The 17379-nt window shown below is 47.6% G+C and overlaps 1 protein-coding gene across 1 annotated transcript; it reads right to left on the bottom strand.

The window, feature by feature from the left end:
• Positions 1-13762: 13762 nt before the first annotated feature.
• LOC8040006 lies at positions 13763-15427 on the bottom strand. The gene is made up of 2 exons (XM_040220494.1): positions 15370-15427; positions 13763-14310 (listed from the first exon to the last, which is right to left on the bottom strand). The coding sequence occupies exons 1-2, from the start codon at positions 15425-15427 to the stop codon at positions 13763-13765; spliced, it is 606 nt and encodes a 201-aa protein (XP_040076428.1).
• Between the last annotated feature and the right edge of the window lie 1952 nt (positions 15428-17379).

Below are 17379 nucleotides of genomic sequence, written 5' to 3'. Positions count from 1 at the left end.
ATCAACACTGCTGGCCAAACACTTGCCGGCCGCGTTTATGTGTCCGGCGGCCAAGCTAAAAGTCAGCACGTCTGGCCAAACACTTCCCGGCCGTGTTTATGTTTCCGGCGGCCAAGCTAAAAATCAGCACTTCTGACCAAACACTTCCCGGCCGTGTTTATGTCCCCGGCGGCCAAGCTCAAAATCAGCACTTCTGGCCAAACACTTGGCGGCCGTGTTTATGTGTCCTGCGGCCAAGCTAAAAATCAGCACTTCTGGCCAAACACTTCCCGGCCGTGTTTATGTCCCCGGCGGCCAAGCTGAAAATCAACACTGCTGGCCAAACACTTGCCGGCCGTGTTTATGTCTCCGGCGGCCAAGCTCAAAATCAGCACTTCTGGCCAAACACTTGGCGGCCGTGTTTATGTGTCCGGCGGCCAAGCTAAAAATCAGCACTTCTGACCAAACACTTCCCGGCCGTGTTTATGTCCCCGGCGGCCAAGCTCAAAATCAGCACTTCTGGCCAAACACTTGGCGGCCGTGTTTATGTGTCCGGCGGCCAAGCTGAAAATCAGCACTACTGGCCAAACACTGCCCGGCCGCGTTTATGTGTCCGGCGGCCAAGCTAAAAATCAGCACTTCTGGCTAAACACTTGGCGGCCGTGTTTATGTTTCCGGCGGCCAAGCTAAAAATCAGCACTTCTGGCCAAACACTCGCCGGCCGTGTTTACGTTTCCGGCGGCCAAGCTGAAAATCAGCACTGATGGCCGAACACTTGCCGGCCGTGTTTATGTCTCTGGCGGCCAAGCTGAAAATCAGCACTGCTGGCCAAACACTCGCCGGCCGTGTTTATGTTTCCGGCGGCCAAGCTGAAAATCAGCACTACTGGCCAAACACTTACCGGCCGTGTTTATGTGTCCGGCGGCCAAGCTAAAAATCAGCACTTCTGGCCAAACACTTGGCGGCCGTGTTTATGTGTCCGGCGGCCAAGCTAAAAATCAGCTCTTCTGGCCAAACACTTGCCGGCCGTGTTTATGTCTCCGGCGGCCAAGCTGAAAATCAACACTGCTGGCCAAACACTTGCCGGCCGTGTTTATGTGTCCGGCGGCCAAGCTGAAAATCAGCACTACTGGCCAAACACTTGCCGGCCGTGTTTATGTGTCCGGCGGCCAAGCTAGAAATCAGCACTTCTGGCCAAACACTTGCCGGCCGTGTTTATGTTTCCGGCGGCCAAGCTCAAAATCAGCACTTCTGGCCAAACACTTGCCGGCCGTGTTTATGTGTCCGGCGGCCAAGCTAAAAATCAGCACTTCTGACCAAACACTTCCCGGCCGTGTTTATGTCCCCGGCGGCCAAGCTTAAAATCAGCACTGCTGCCCAAACACTTGCCGGCCGTGTTTATGTGTCCTGCGGCCAAGCTAAAAATCAGCACTTCTGGCCAAACACTTGGCGGCCGTGTTTATGTGTCCGGCGGCCAAGCTAAAAATCAGCACTACTGGCCAAACACTTGCCGGCCGTGTTTATGTGTCGCGGCCAAGCTAAAAATCAGCACTTCTGGCCAAACACTTGGCGGCCGTGTTTATGTGTCCGGCGGCCAAGCTAAAAATCAGCACTTCTGGCCAAACACTTGCCGGCCGTGTTTATGTGTCCGGCGGCCAAGCTGAAAATCAGCACTACTGGCCATACACTTGCCGGCCGTGTTTATGTGTCCGGCGGCCAAGCTGAAAATCAGCACTACTGGCCAAACACTTGCCGGCCGTGTTTATGTGTCCGGCGGCCAAGCTAAAAATCAGCACTTCTGGCCAAACACTTGGCGGCCGTGTTTATGTGTCCGGCGGCCAAGCTGAAAATCAGCACTACTGGCCAAACACTTCCCGGCCGTGTTTATGTGTCCGGCGGCCAAGCTAAAAATCAGCACTTCTGGCCAAACACTTGGCGGCCGTGTTTATGTGTCCGGCGGCCAAGCTAAAAATCAGCACTTCTGGCCAAACACTTGGCGGCCGTGTTTATGTGTCCGGCGGCCAAGCTGAAAATCAGCACTACTGGCCTAACACTTGCCGGCCGTGTTTATGTGTCCGGCGGCCAAGCTAAAAATCAGCACTTCTGGCCAAACACTTGGCGGCCGTGTTTATGTGTCCGGCGGCCAAGCTAAAAATCAGCACTTCTGGCCAAACACTTGGCGGCCGTGTTTATGTGTCCGGCGGCCAAGCTGAAAATCAGCACTACTGGCCAAACACCTGCCGGCCGTGTTTATGTGTCCGGCGGCCAAGCTAAAAATCAGCACTTCTGGCCAAACACTTGGCGGCCGTGTTTATGTGTCCGGCGGCCAAGCTAAAAATCAGCACTTCTGGCCAAACACTTGCCGGCCGTGTTTATGTGTCCGGCGGCCAAGCTGAAAATCAGCACTACTGGCCAAACACTTGCCGGCCGTGTTTATGTGTCCGGCGGCCAAGCTAAAAATCAGCACTTCTGGCCAAACACTTGGCGGCCGTGTTTATGTGTCCGGCGGCCAAGCTAAAAATCAGCACTTCTGGCCAAACACTTGGCGGCCGTGTTTATGTGTCCGGCGGCCAAGCTAAAAATCAGCACTACTGGCCAAACACTTGCCGGCCGTGTTTATGTGTCCGGCGGCCAAGCTAAAAATCAGCACTTCTGGCCAAACACTTGGCGGCCGTGTTTATGTGTCCGGCGGCCAAGCTAAAAATCAGCACTTCTGGCCAAACACTTGGCGGCCGTGTTTATGTGTCCGGCGGCCAAGCTGAAAATCAGCACTACTGGCCAAACACTTGCCGGCCGTGTTTATGTGTCCGGCGGCCAAGCTAAAAATCAGCACTTCTGGCCAAACACTTGGCGGCCGTGTTTATGTGTCCGGCGGCCAAGCTAAAAATCAGCACTTCTGGCCAAACACTTGGCGGCCGTGTTTATGTGTCCGGCGGCCAAGCTGAAAATCAGCACTACTGGCCAAACACCTGCCGGCCGTGTTTATGTGTCCGGCGGCCAAGCTAAAAATCAGCACTTCTGGCCAAACACTTGGCGGCCGTGTTTATGTGTCCGGCGGCCAAGCTAAAAATCAGCACTTCTGGCCAAACACTTGCCGGCCGTGTTTATGTGTCCGGCGGCCAAGCTGAAAATCAGCACTACTGGCCAAACACTTGCCGGCCGTGTTTATGTGTCCGGCGGCCAAGCTAAAAATCAGCACTTCTGGCCAAACACTTGGCGGCCGTGTTTATGTGTCCGGCGGCCAAGCTAAAAATCAGCACTACTGGCCAAACACTTGGCGGCCGTGTTTATGTGTCCGGCGGCCAAGCTAAAAATCAGCACTTCTGGCCAAACACTTGCCGGCCGTGTTTATGTGTCCGGCGGCCAAGCTAAAAATCAGCACTACTGGCCAAACACTTGCCGGCCGTGTTTATGTGTCCGGCGGCCAAGCTAAAAATCAGCACTTCTGGCCAAACACTTGGCGGCCGTGTTTATGTGTCCGGCGGCCAAGCTAAAAATCAGCACTTCTGGCCAAACACTTGGCGGCCGTGTTTATGTGTCCGGCGGCCAAGCTAAAAATCAGCACTACTGGCCAAACACTTGCCGGCCGTGTTTATGTGTCCGGCGGCCAAGCTAAAAATCAGCACTTCTGGCCAAACACTTGGCGGCCGTGTTTATGTGTCCGGCGGCCAAGCTAAAAATCAGCACTTCTGGCCAAACACTTGGCGGCCGTGTTTATGTGTCCGGCGGCCAAGCTGAAAATCAGCACTACTGGCCAAACACCTGCCGGCCGTGTTTATGTGTCCGGCGGCCAAGCTAAAAATCAGCACTTCTGGCCAAACACTTGGCGGCCGTGTTTATGTGTCCGGCGGCCAAGCTAAAAATCAGCACTTCTGGCCAAACACTTGCCGGCCGTGTTTATGTGTCCGGCGGCCAAGCTGAAAATCAGCACTACTGGCCAAACACTTGCCGGCCGTGTTTATGTGTCCGGCGGCCAAGCTAAAAATCAGCACTTCTGGCCAAACACTTGGCGGCCGTGTTTATGTGTCCGGCGGCCAAGCTAAAAATCAGCACTACTGGCCAAACACTTGCCGGCCGTGTTTATGTGTCCGGCGGCCAAGCTGAAAATCAGCACTACTGGCCAAACACTTGCCGGCCGTGTTTATGTGTCCGGCGGCCATGCTAAAAATCAGCACTTCTGGCCAAACACTTGGCGGCCGTGTTTATGTGTCCGGCGGCCAAGCTGAAAATCAGCACTACTGGCCAAACACTTGCCGGCCGTGTTTATGTGTCCGGCGGCCAAGCTAAAAATCAGCACTTCTGGCCAAACACTTGGCGGCCGTGTTTATGTGTCCGGCGGCCAAGCTAAAAATCAGCACTTCTGACCAAACACTTCCCGGCCGTGTTTATGTCCCCGGCGGCCAAGCTGAAAATCAGCACTGCTGCCCAAACACTTGCCGGCCGTGTTTATGTCTCCGGCGGCCAGGCTGAAAATCAGCACTTCTGGCCATGCGCTTGCCGGCAGTGTTTATGTCTCCGGCGGACAAGCTAAAAACAACTAGTTTGTGGCCGGACTCTTGCCGGCCTTGTTTATGTCTCCGGTGGCCAAGCACTTAAAGTGGCCAAGCTGTCCAGACCCTGGCCAACCGTCGGCCGATCGAAATTCACTTCCTGGTGCTGCTTGGGACGGTTGCGAAATCTAGATCGCGACGCTGCGGCGTTGGTCTTCGGGACGTCAGTCGCCCTGAGCCGAAGCTGCCTGAAGAATTTTTTTTGTGTGTGAATTTTCTAAAAAGTGGAAGTCGCAGGTTATCTTTTTTACGTCCTTTTTTGTTCTAAGCGTCTTTCGACCGACTTTTGCTGTCTTTCTACTCTTCAACGGAGTCGTTCGAGCAAGTCGCTAGGGCGTGCGGTGTGGGTATAGTTGGCCGTTTTAATCCGGATGAGCTGTGGATGAGCCTCTACAGTGGGTACAGCGTCGCCATACTCTGGCAGAATAAACTCCTATTTAAAGTGACGACTAATTTGTTTTTGCATGTAGCTTCCAAGTACGGTGCGTGTTACCGTCACGGTGTCACTGTGCGTGCTGTCTGACGGAATTTACATGTGAGTGCTGTACTTTGGTATTGCTTCCAAGCGCCACCATAACCACGTAATTTCCATAGAACGGTGTTTGCGTTAAAAATGTAAGATCACAAAACAAAATTAAGCGCATATTGGGCATATAATGGTTTTGCTGTCTTCGTTTCCGCAGCAGGGCTTCTGATGACCTAATTTATTTTAATGAAGACACCACGTTAAACTCAACTTTTCTTTTTAACAACTGGAAACTGTGGACTTTTTTTTTCAAGAACCGCTTTGCACTGGTTCGCGTTTGGTAGAACTGGTAACCGACCGGTTATTACTAAACCGAACGGGACTGATGAGCGATTCGACTCCTGCTGGATTCAAAGTACAGAAAATGACTAAAGAAATGTTCCATAAAATGGTGGTACAGTCTTTTGTGCTCACGCCGTAATACCAATTGCAAATTGTCGGTGTGTAATTTTTGTTTTGTTTTTTGTCTTTTGCAGTGCAAGGAGATTTGGGGCAGGTATACGCGGCGTCGCTTCTAACAGCGCGCTCACGCAGTGCTGTCGCAAAGTATTCGAAGCAGAGACCAAGAGAGCTTCTTGTGCCACGCACGAACTAGATACTTTAAGGCCTTATCAAACAAAAAACACGCTAGCCATGTCAACGCGACAGAGCAGCAGACGACAAAACAGCACAAGACAAAACAGCAACAGCACGGTCAAAACAGCACGCGTCAAACCAGCACAGCGTCAAAACAGCATGGTGAGAAAACAGCACGCGTCAAAATAGCACGCGACAAAACAGCACAGCATCAAAACGGCACAGCGACCAAACAGTACGCATGCAGGAACTTCGAGCGCGCTCTTCACCTCTCTCTGCGCATAATTTCGAACCACCTTGACCCTTTCATCTATTGTCGCTGGGTTATAAAGAAATTTATTGCAGATTTTAGTGCTTACAAAACTGCGAAACCCGGAGACCACCCAAAATATAAAATATAGCGTCACGACCCCCGCTTGCGTTTTTAACAAGGCTACAAGAGTCGATTTCGGTGACGAGTGCAATTAGCAGTTCACGTAATAAAATGTATGCTGAAGCTAGCTAAACTGAAATTCATAACAATTATAACAATACTGAGGGCAGCAAGTTCTTTGCGACCCCCCCCCCCCCCCCCCGGATTTGTCGAAACCACAGTTTGGAAGGCACGGAAGTTTATACTGATCTACAATTTCTAGCACAACAGGAGTTGCCGATCGGCATCCAGCGTAAAACATGGGCTCGAACTGCCTTAGAACAAAATATAACTAATTTTGTATGCAATAATACTTAATAAACCTTAATACAGTTAAGATTCTAGTATAAACGCGGTAAAGGCAACAAAATAACATTATTATAAATAAACACATAAGCACAAACAACGCACTTTCAATAATAACACAAACTTGTTATTCACCTTCCAGTGAAAACTAGAATATTACCACGCATATTTACAAATGTCGACGCACCTGCACACGGATAACGACGAAGAACGAGATACCATTCTATCACAAAATTATTTTTAAAAAAAACGATTGCAGCACTTTACTCGCGTCCTACATGATCAAGAAAGCCCGTAAATAAGTTGTTTCCCACCTGTCGATCGTATCCATACGTTCCGGAATTACCGTCACGAAAACATTTCAACACGAACTCCAAGAAGTCTCTCTCTGCCGAGAGAGAGGTCTATAGATAATCCACCAGTGTCATCGTTGGAGTTGCCAAACATGTCACTCAAACCGTAGCAGGAGTTGTTCCGCGAATCCACGTAAGTGCCGTAGTATCAAGCGAACACAAAATAACTACCCGAGACTGCGGTGAAGGCAGAAAAACAACGAGAAGAAAAGTATCAAAAGAACCACACACGAGAGTAGCGACGTCAGTGTAGGACGAAAGGCTTAACGCTGTCGACCCATCTCTTGCTCGTGTGCGCTGCCTGCGGCGATAACTGAATATTTCTTTTTTCCTTTCTTTCTGAAATGTCGCAGCGTTCCTTCTCAGACAGTCATCAGCTCAAACACAACGTAATTTTACCAGAATCGAAGCCCGCATGTGGGAAGAAGACGCTTTGTAGCCGGTTCATTCGAAAAGTGTGGAGAGATCCGGGACTGCACGTAGTCCCGCGGTTACGGGGATGATCATAAACATAAATTTGGTACTTTCAACTTTGGTAACATGTTGTATTACGTTAATATTACAAGTATATTAAATTGTACAACACTGCGCTTTCAAAAATATATTAATGTCGGATAAACGCGCACAACCGCACCGCCAAAACCTTTTTTTTTTACGTCGATAGCAGATATTTTTTTACGTAGTTGCGCCATGAACTTCCTTCTCCGACAATGTGACGTAACCACTCAGAGCGATACTGCCTTGACTTCTAGGAGGGGTTGGTTCCGCCCCGCCAAGGAGATTAGAAGGGTAGGAGGTGCATGATGTCAGCCCTGTAGCCTCCACAAGCCATGCTCCCTCGTCGCCTCGCCTTTTTCTCATTTGCCTCCTTACCCTCATTCGTTATCGGGCCAACGTGACAACAGCACGTGAACGTCGCGTTGTTGATGGTTGCGGGTAGCAGGAAGCGAGGTGCTGGTGGGTTTTGTTTATAAGTCATCACTACTAGAAACTGTGTCCAGCGCCTAGCCGACTGATTCTACTGCTGCTGCACTTCGTTACGCACCCTCAGCTATAAAGTAAATGCATTCTGTTTTCTGCAGACTGTTAGCATCCTGAAAACGATCGAATTCAACGTGGAACGTAAGCGCTGTAATGATTGCCTGTTGGCGTGTTTTGGTTAATGTACCCGTGCGTCTGCGGGGAGTATATTTTTTTTTCATTTCCCGGCCATTAATTACTACTGCAGGCAAAGCAAGAATAAATCATATACACTCATGATTGCGTAACTATGTTGACCCGAGAGGTTAGACCAACACTTAAGCATTTTTACGGCGATGATCTCCGCGCTCGCCTGTAAATGATAGCTGCGCTCCCATCGCTCCCATGTTATATCACACGACAATACGTTTGGATTTTTCTTTTCGTTGTAGCCGCTATGCAGGGCGTCCGCTGGGACGTTTTATGGCGGTCGTGACAAATTGAACCAGCTGAACTCGACTCTAGGTTGCGAGATGTTTTATTGACTATTGGAAGTGCACGGGGCACACCACGCTCCACTTCAATGGGGTCCTGCCACCGCCGCGACCAACGGCCGAAATCCATCGTTTTCGAAGTTCGCCGACCGTTGGAAATTTAAGAGAATTTTTGAACGATTCCTGTTATCGTAATACAATGTGTGTGTAATACGCCGAGGGCTTACCGGTGAAAGGTAACCCCCGCTGAAGAAAAACCAGTCCGATTACTGCAGCCGACCACGCTGCACGCGCCCATCCCGTAGCCGGAGGAAATTAGCGTCCCGGCGACGCCAGGCTTCCGTTTTCTCCGTTGTGATCGCGGCGATTGCTCTGATCGTCCCGTGTACCAGCAGCGGTGTTTCGTCTGCTCGTGATCCACCTCAACCACTTGTTCGCTTGCTTGCTTGCTTCGCGTCTAGCCTTAGATCTGATAAAACCTACCGGACGGAGCGCGCGCAGCCCTGCAAGAAATCCCTCTACAATCAACCATTCATCTCGCACGTGACATGTCACGCGCACCGATTGCCAGAGAGATCTAAGGTCACGTTGGCCACAAAATCGTTTAAACTTTTTATGACTAGGCTTCACAAAATTTTGCAATGTAGCCCCTTCTAGTATTTATAACCTCCTTGCGCCCCGCATTCTGGAGACGGCCATCTTAGCCCAGTGTACGTAGCGCTGCTGGCACTGCTCCGGAACTTGGCTGTTTCTAGCTGCTTCGTTGGCTTGTTGGCGAAATGAGTGGACAAAATGTCAATGGAACTGAAATGTTCCGCATGTTTGGACTGGGAGACGGAATTGCAGGAGGCCTTCGCTGCCGCTGCAGCTCAATCAACTCAGCAACATTTATTTAAACAACGCACACGACGTGCTCGAAAAGCGAAACTGAAAGGATATGAGGCGGAAGGGCGGCACCTTTCTCCCGTATCCCTTCAGAAACATAGAGCACTATATGGCTCCTACGGAGCAGAGTATACCAGGCAAAAAATCCTTCCAAGCCCCTTCGCAATTGAAGGTGGCTCTCCCACACACGTAGTTCTGGCATGGGAAAGACTGCCCTTCAGGAGCGAATGCGGCTTTATTCCGGGCGCGAAGCGTAATTCCATCCTTTGATCCGCGTGTTCTGCCGACAACATGGCCGACATAGCAGCTCGGCGCGAGTCGCGTGGAACTCAGGGTTCCAGGAGGCGCCCGCCCTATGGGAGAACATATGAAGGTCAACGCAACACGGCTGACTGAAAAATAAACGCCGAGTTCACATTTTTCGAAACTAGTCTGTCGTGAAGTTGGTAAAGCACTGAACAGTTTATCAAAGTTTTCATACTATTGAATGCGCGTGAAAATTTTGAGAAGGCAATTTCCAAGGCAATGGCGTTTGAAGCAGACGATTTTTGTACGCAGCGGAGATGGACTTTGTGGGTTGGCCGTAGCGGGTCACGTGAACAGTGTGACGCCGCCGAGTCGTCGGCTGCAAAATGCCGCTCAGGCAATTTAAAAAAAAAAAAAAAATACGCTCTTACATGGCACACACCTCAGCGCAAATTAGTTTAAACTATTCTTTTATTCTGTCAAAAACTATTGTCGTTTCGTGCATCCCAAATATATTAATAGGAACAACGACTTTCTTACGTTTCACATACATTTGTGACCGGAGTTGAAACCCCCGGGCGTTCGCCGCCAGTCACCGAGAGATGACGTTCTAGATTGCACAATTCTGCTCCGAAGGAGCTATATAGTACTCTAGAGAAGGACAAAAACGCCTCGTTCCTCCCTTCTTCTCGTGTCCGCTTGGGGGCGCTTCTGTAGAGGGGAAGAAAACGCGCCGTTACTACCTTTTTCCCCCTTTTCCCTAAAAGTGTACTACTAAGCGGACGACTCAAGCAAAAAGTGAGAAGTAAACAAAATGGGCTGAGCCCATCAGACTGAGCAGGATCAAACTTTACATGCTAGAAATAATAAAATACTGATATATAGACTATATATAAAGAGTAGCGAGAATAAATTGACTTTCACCTGAAATAAAGCAAAACTCGCGCGCTCCCGGTGACTGGTGGCCGCCGAAAAAGTTTCCATGGTCAGGGCTTCGATCCCGGGACCTCTCCAAGAGTAGCGGAGCACTTTGCCAGGAGCTAGCTATCAGTAGGGTAAGCGAACGTTAACAGCTACCACCAGTTTTGATCGTAACCACCGCAAGCTTTATCAGGCGGACCTCAATTTACTCTTGCGTAGTTCTTATTAACCTTGGTGATTTCCACTCAATTATTATATCAAATCAAAAATAAGGTTAGAAGCAACAAAAAAATTAAAACCTTTTTGAACAAACGTTTTGGGAACAGACTTCCCTTGTTCGAGCATGAAGCTTGATACGTCTTTAACAATACTCCCTCGGCACGAGTGGGGCGATTATCTAAGTTGTTAAGGCATCATTAAGCTTACTTCAATAATACACAAAATATTTGGCATCGTAGTCATTTTATTTAAACACAAACAGTGTCACAAGGAACATTCGAATGCATGGTTACAACGTATGCTCACATGATAGAACTCAACCACAATGTCTGCGGTTTCTGCAAAAAACTATCGAAAGCAAAATATGAAACAGTGCTCAGAACCGAACCAAAACTTTGTCTTTTTCGTTAAAATTTAAACCCAATGGGAAATTACAATACACCATGCGACCATGTGTATTGCATTGGCATATTTAATTATTTTCTTTTTACATCTGCAAAATATTCAAAGCACGAAACCTTCACCTATCATTGCTCTTCTATTTGATTATAAAGCAATACAAATGTATACGTCGTTACTACTTGTTTAATATTTATTTGGGCATTCTCCTGTATTTTTATGCGACAATTAGGATTATTTCGACGTACATTTTTTTAGATCCTGCAAATGATAAACCATTAATGTTTCGCTTTGCATTGTTTTTATAATCTTATGAAGCAAGAAATACTCATGTCTTTACTGCATGTTCATTATTTATTACGGTGATTGCAGTAGATGTAGTTCCCAGACAAAATGTAGGAAAGCGACTTCCCTTGCAGAACTAAACTTAAGCCACCGTGACTACACAATTTTCTGGGCAATTTGAACCGACCCCAAAATAAGTATGGATATCGTTCACATGATTTAATCCCCGCATTTGACGGCCCTCGTTAGCCGCTGAAGTGCGGGAATTGAGTTCCCTAAACGGCATTCACCTGCTCGCAGGCCAGGTCAAAACCCGGTCACTAAAACCACCCCCACCGTCCGGCAACAATAGAGAAAGAAGTCGCCGCGCCGAGTTCGCTCTTTGACGGCAACTATACTATAAGAAATTAAACGTTATACAAAACAACGATTACAACTCTTGTTGAAACAGAGATTCCAAAGACGCACTGCCGTCCAGCGAGTCAAGGGACATTGACCCCATTCGAGCACTTAAAAGTACATTGAACTAACCCCATATTGTTCTTTAAGTTCCCGGATTTGTATGCATATGTCACAAAATAAATTTTCCCCGAAAACAATATCTTTTTGGAGCAATATTTAGGTCACAAGACATTTTGAATATCGGGAAGTGCTTCGAACTTGGGATTTTATTTCTAGACGCTGTGCTGAAATGGAAGCCCGTTCCGGAAGTTCCTCACTGAAATCGAGACTTATTATGTAAATATCGCAATAAACATTATTATTCCGGGTAACACTTATTTTGTGACATACGTCAGCAGCTGAGCCATTTAAATATATTTTGTCAATTTAGTGTCGTCAAGCCGAAGCCTCCCACATTCTCTCCATCTTCTAGAAATAGGAGAGTCAGTATTTCAACGCATTTACAGGCCTGACACTTCCCTAAAGTCGTCAACTGGTGCTTTTCATGGTATTGCTATTTTAGATGAAGGAATTGTCAAAGCAGCGGTTTTCAAACTGGAATCCGCGGACCACAAGAAAAAAACACATTTCAACAAATAAAAGAAAAACGCTAAAAAAAATATATGCCATTGCGCAAGACCTTTGATACAAATTGCTTTGGAGGGGAAAGGGGGGGGGGGGGGGGGGGGGGTGTCTCTGAACAGCTTTTGAGTGAGTCAGGACGCCCGTGACGACCAAAAGTTTAAGAACCGCCGGGTTAGAAAAAGCGGCAAGAAATTTCCAATATCATAGCACTATGATCGATTCGCATACGTGGTGCTTCCAAGCCGTTGCGAGGACTAAGTCGAAGCTGCGATGATTGTTCCAGCACGTATTGCTGATCAGAGCGCTTCCGGTGCCAAACTAAGTATTTAAGGAAATTAATCCAGCTTTATCAGAAATAAAAGCAAATCAGCGGCTAAGATCGGCAGAACATTCTATCAAATGCTCGTCGCGCCGAGGAAGCGGACGTGGATAACGGTGGAAGATTTTCCCATCCGGGCAGCCGGCTTCCGCCACGGAAGTAGGAAGGCGGCTTCCGGTTCTCCTTGACTCTGGCGGAAGCTGCTCAGAATGACTGCAAACGTATGGACCCTCAGACGCAGTCCCTCGCGCAAGTACTGGCGCAAACACGAACACACGAACATATAAAGCAGAGAACTCGCCCCCTGCTCTTGTCCAGCGATGCCCTCCAGTGATGCACCGTTTTTGTTCGGGATAACGGTCAAGTGTATAATGTTCAGCGTTGGGAAGTGCCATAACTATAATGTACTCAAGTACATTGTGCTTAAAATACTATTTCAGGTAGGTTTAGCAAACCTGCATTTTACTGTACTCTGAGTATGTACTTGTAGTTCACTTCAAGTTTTTTTTGTTTTCAAAGCTTGCCAATGAAAGTAGAAATCCTGACTTCAAAGTAGATTTCCAGTTATCTCAAGCTTTATCTGAAATTGCAGGAGACCAAAGTGACGGCGCCCGCAAGGAAAATCGAGGAATGGAGTACGGATTGAGCCTAGCTCCTTTAATGATCCTTAATTTCCAGGTACAAGTGCTACAAGCGCGTTTTTCCACACGATCTGAGACTGCCGCACAGACAACCCCTTTATTGTCCATCTACGTGGGCGTGGCGCCAAAAGCACGAGTCGGTGCACATTTATTCAGTCCGAAACTGAACAGAATGGGAGGTATAACAATCATGATGCCTTCGTGACAACTCAAGCGGTTTGTACATCCTAGACCACTCTGAAAGTCCGCGAGTCTTTTATAACCTTCAGCCAAGAAGATTATACAAAACTTCCTCACGATAAGTAGGATAATAAACAAAAATTTGGTAACTTCTGAATTAGAGAAGATCAACACATGGTTCCAACTAGAAACTTGCTGAGCATCATCAAAAAAAAGAGTCAGTCAATTTAAAAAAGACGACGCACGTGCACAGCTTCACGGGCATCGCTCCAGAACGCCCGACGGAAATTTAGCTGAATAGAACCCGTACTGAAATTAGAGCACCACAAGACATCCTACTCTCTGCAGCTATAGATATGTATTGCCTAAGAAGAAACAAACTAAGGCACCTTAGCGAAGCGACACGTACAAGATGTACAATATTTACGAGATTTTATTAACAATAACAACAAAAAGTCGGAAGGCTGGAGGCATGCAACAGACACTCAAACAGCTGGATCGTACAGAGCCTTGAGAACCCTCTCAAACGGAGACTGCTTGCAGGTGGCGTAGAGCGACTCGCACCCAAGGCCAGAGAGGCCACCCAACAGTCCCTTGAGCACGAACTTGGAGCCATCTTGAGCCCTGACAGCCCCACTCAGCGACCTCAACATGGCCGCAACGGTGGGATAGCGCTGGACAGCGTCTTCGGTGATCTCGCAGACTGCCCTGGTACGGCACTCTTCGGCATCGAGTCCGGTGACTTTGAGTAGGTCTTCACCGATGGTCGGAGGTATGGCGGCCGTCAGGGTGTCGCCGAAGGCGCGGAAGCCAGTCTGCACGATGGCGCCCAGCGTGGGTATGAAAGTGAGGCCAAATAAGAGGAGGTACACGAGGCCAAGGGCCAGGAGTACGGGTTTTAGGCTGCCGAAGAATACTGCCACTAGGGGTCCGATGAGGCCCAGAGCCAAAGGGAGGATGGCGACTGGGAGGTTCCGGGTCACGGACAGGTCGCTGCTGGATTCTTCCGAGAGGTTGAGGTGGATGCTGTAAGCTGGAAAGGCAATGACGACATACGGCGTTAGTCTGGATCGTTGCTAAACGACATCGTTCAAAGTAAACATGAAATATACCTACGCAGGAAAGGAAAAGAAAGGTAGTCAAGGAAGTAAAAACGACTTGAGAAACGAGTTGCGCTAAGCATAGGCGTCCGCACGACTTCTTGAAAGGGGGATGCGAATTCCGGAGGGGAAGAGGGAGGGGAGTCTGCAATTGTTACTTAAGACGGGAGCAACCCCAATTGTCCAAATGGGCACTATCATGTTTTAGTAGGAACGGAGTCCTTTAGTCTTAATATTAGTTTTCATCTTCGGCAATAAGAGTAGCGTCCGTCTGTCAACTTTGGCGATGATGGTTTTATGAAAACAAACCTAGTCAATGTTAACACGAAAAGGAACTACAAAGCCGGAGTCGCACTGCTGATACGGCATGCAAACAACTCGGTATTCACTGCAGAGATGATGTCATAAGTATCTGCGTATGTGCCCCAAGCAACATCGAGGCATGTTATTGTTCCATACATACATATATGCGGAGAGTTTTTGTTCGACCAAGGTGACTGAACTTTCAGTCAAGAAAGAATCAGTGTGACCGCGGCCTAAGAGTACGCCAACGAAGCATGTCATTGTCAATCTTGTCAGAATCTCGGGGGAGGAGGGCACTCTTTACGCTCAAGGTGCTAACCATCTCAGTGAAACTTCAGTCACTACTTCAGGTTTTCTTGGACGTCTACAAGTAGACAGACTGGCCAAGCATCGCGATTCCCTAGGACGGCCGTTTAAAATCAGCAGACGTATCAGACATACGTCTGCCGATGTATATAGTCTAAAAAAAATGTATATAGTCTAAAAAAAGCCTGTAGTAAGTACTCGTTCATTTTTTCCTTACGGTGGCACGCTGACCAGCATTTGTGAAAAATGTACATTAAACAGGCCAAATCATTGAGCAACCGCAACTTTGGACGCACTTTAGAAAAGCGCCAGTTTGGCGGAAAGAAGAGAATAAAACATCACAGATTACCACGTTCTAGAATAAAACAAAAAGCACAACTCACCTTCAGAATTTCGGGTTACCGACAAGAAGACAAGCATGGACACCACAGCAACCTGCATATTCGAGGATGGGCAAGAATGGCAACAGCGAAACGACCCGTTGGAAATCCGACGATGATGTGATGTCGCCTCACCAACGGCACCTCCTTATAAAGCCTATGTCGGGTGCTCGTCTGGTGCATAAGGCTGCATACCCGGATACGGCATTTCCATGGTTCAGACTGTGGACTCTAGGTCAGCAAACGTGATCGAGGTCACCCGATGCTTCCGGATTAGTCCGGTACATTTTCGGCCAGAGATCTGACGTTTTGAAGGGCGTGACCTCATACCTAAAGGTGAAAGAACGAGATAGGCGTGTTGACTTTGTGTTTAACGCCGCTGGGTGACCTCGACGTCGAATTCGCTAAAAGGTTTTTTTCTTTTTTTTTTTTTTTTTTTTTTGAGGGGGGAGGGGGTATTATTTTGAAAGTGCATTAACACAATATTTGTATTTTTTGTCATTTAAGGGAAAGGGACAGTTGAGAAAAACTGACGAGGACAACATTTTTAACGAATCCCGTCGTTTCTCCTAGCGGTGTAGCCGCACGACCAATCTTTTTCTGTGGAGAAAGCCGTGTACCTCCTCTGCGGGAGCAACACCCGCGAGAATGGACTTGGAGGTGGTTCAGAAAATCCGAGCGACCCTTAGCACGACGGAATTTTATGTAGTTGAGTCGGACGGGTCTTTCTTTTCATAAACGTGTTTGTAAATTTCACGACTGAAAAAGAAAGAAAGCACCTCTCAGCTTAAGGCTCCGTAAACCTTCCCTAGAAGAAGGGAATCGTACGAGATGCAAACTTACCACGACTGCAACACGTGGCCTCGAAATCCGATGATGTTTAATCCCCACCTCAGAGAAAAACTTGATCCTGTTTCAAAAATCCGGCGGTTTTAGAAGACAGTAACCGAGATACGTTTTTTTTCCTTGGATATCAAGGAGCGGAGGCAAAAATTAGAAAAGACATAACGCCTTTTCCACGAGGGCGCAGCCATCTTGAATGTCGTCACTTCTGGTACGCGTTCAAACCGAATCCGGCCAATTCGCCGAAATCCTATTGGCCGATGGACAACTTGAAAAAGGCCAATTCTCAGAACGGAAAAAAAGCTCACTTGCAATTATTCTTCTTGACCTAAATACTTTCTTAGCGACATTCTTTAGTCACGAATTTGCAAAAACGCTACCCCGAGGGAGCAGTTTATGTTTGTAAATAGTTGGCTCTTTTTCTAAATGTCGATAAGCATATTTGCATTTGCAAGTCGGCGAATCGTGGTGAGATTTCCTTCTAGGCTCAAAAGTATATCACTCCAACTTTGTTATAGTTCTTTCGACAAATATTTTTTTGCGAACGGGCCCCTTCGACAAGTCTCCCGTTCAACGAATTCGCTTGTTGCGAATTTCCCTATTCGACGAATCGTCCGTCTACCAGTTATCCGTCGACGAATGGGCTTTCGAAAAATTTTTCTAGACCCCGTTAAAACATCGTTTAGATCTCTCCACGCCCCTGCAAGACGTTTACAAAAACTGCGTGATTGTCAAATATCCTTGCTTTGCCTCATCAATATTTCCTCACATATTTAAGGTCGAAATGACTTCAACTTTTTTTTTTCGTCCCGCATACCAGATATGGAACCCACGTGATTGAGAACGAGAGGAAACAAAAAAACTCTTTCCCTATGATTCCCGGAGAAAAGCTCACGTCGAATTAAGTTATTTTTTTTATAAAGTAGTCGTTTTGGTTTAATAACAGTAGTGCCACCAATGTTTAAGCGCCTCTCACGAAGACGATACACCGTGCAAATGCAAGAAGAAGAAAATAAACCACCGTTCGATTATGTCGGTAGTGCCACGCAGTCTACACACACCGCATCAGGTCGTTCTGCTGTGGGCAAAAAAGGACAAAAATAATGTTTTAACCACGAAATCAGTTGTTTTTTTTTTCGTATTTAAGCTAGATTTATTTTATTTAAATCA

Source organism: Ixodes scapularis, unplaced genomic scaffold, assembly GCF_016920785.2.
Source record: "Ixodes scapularis isolate PalLabHiFi unplaced genomic scaffold, ASM1692078v2 PGA_scaffold0__279_contigs__length_252992795, whole genome shotgun sequence".
NCBI lineage: Eukaryota > Metazoa > Arthropoda > Arachnida > Ixodida > Ixodidae > Ixodes > Ixodes scapularis.
This window is presented reverse-complemented; position numbering and strand designations above follow the sequence as displayed.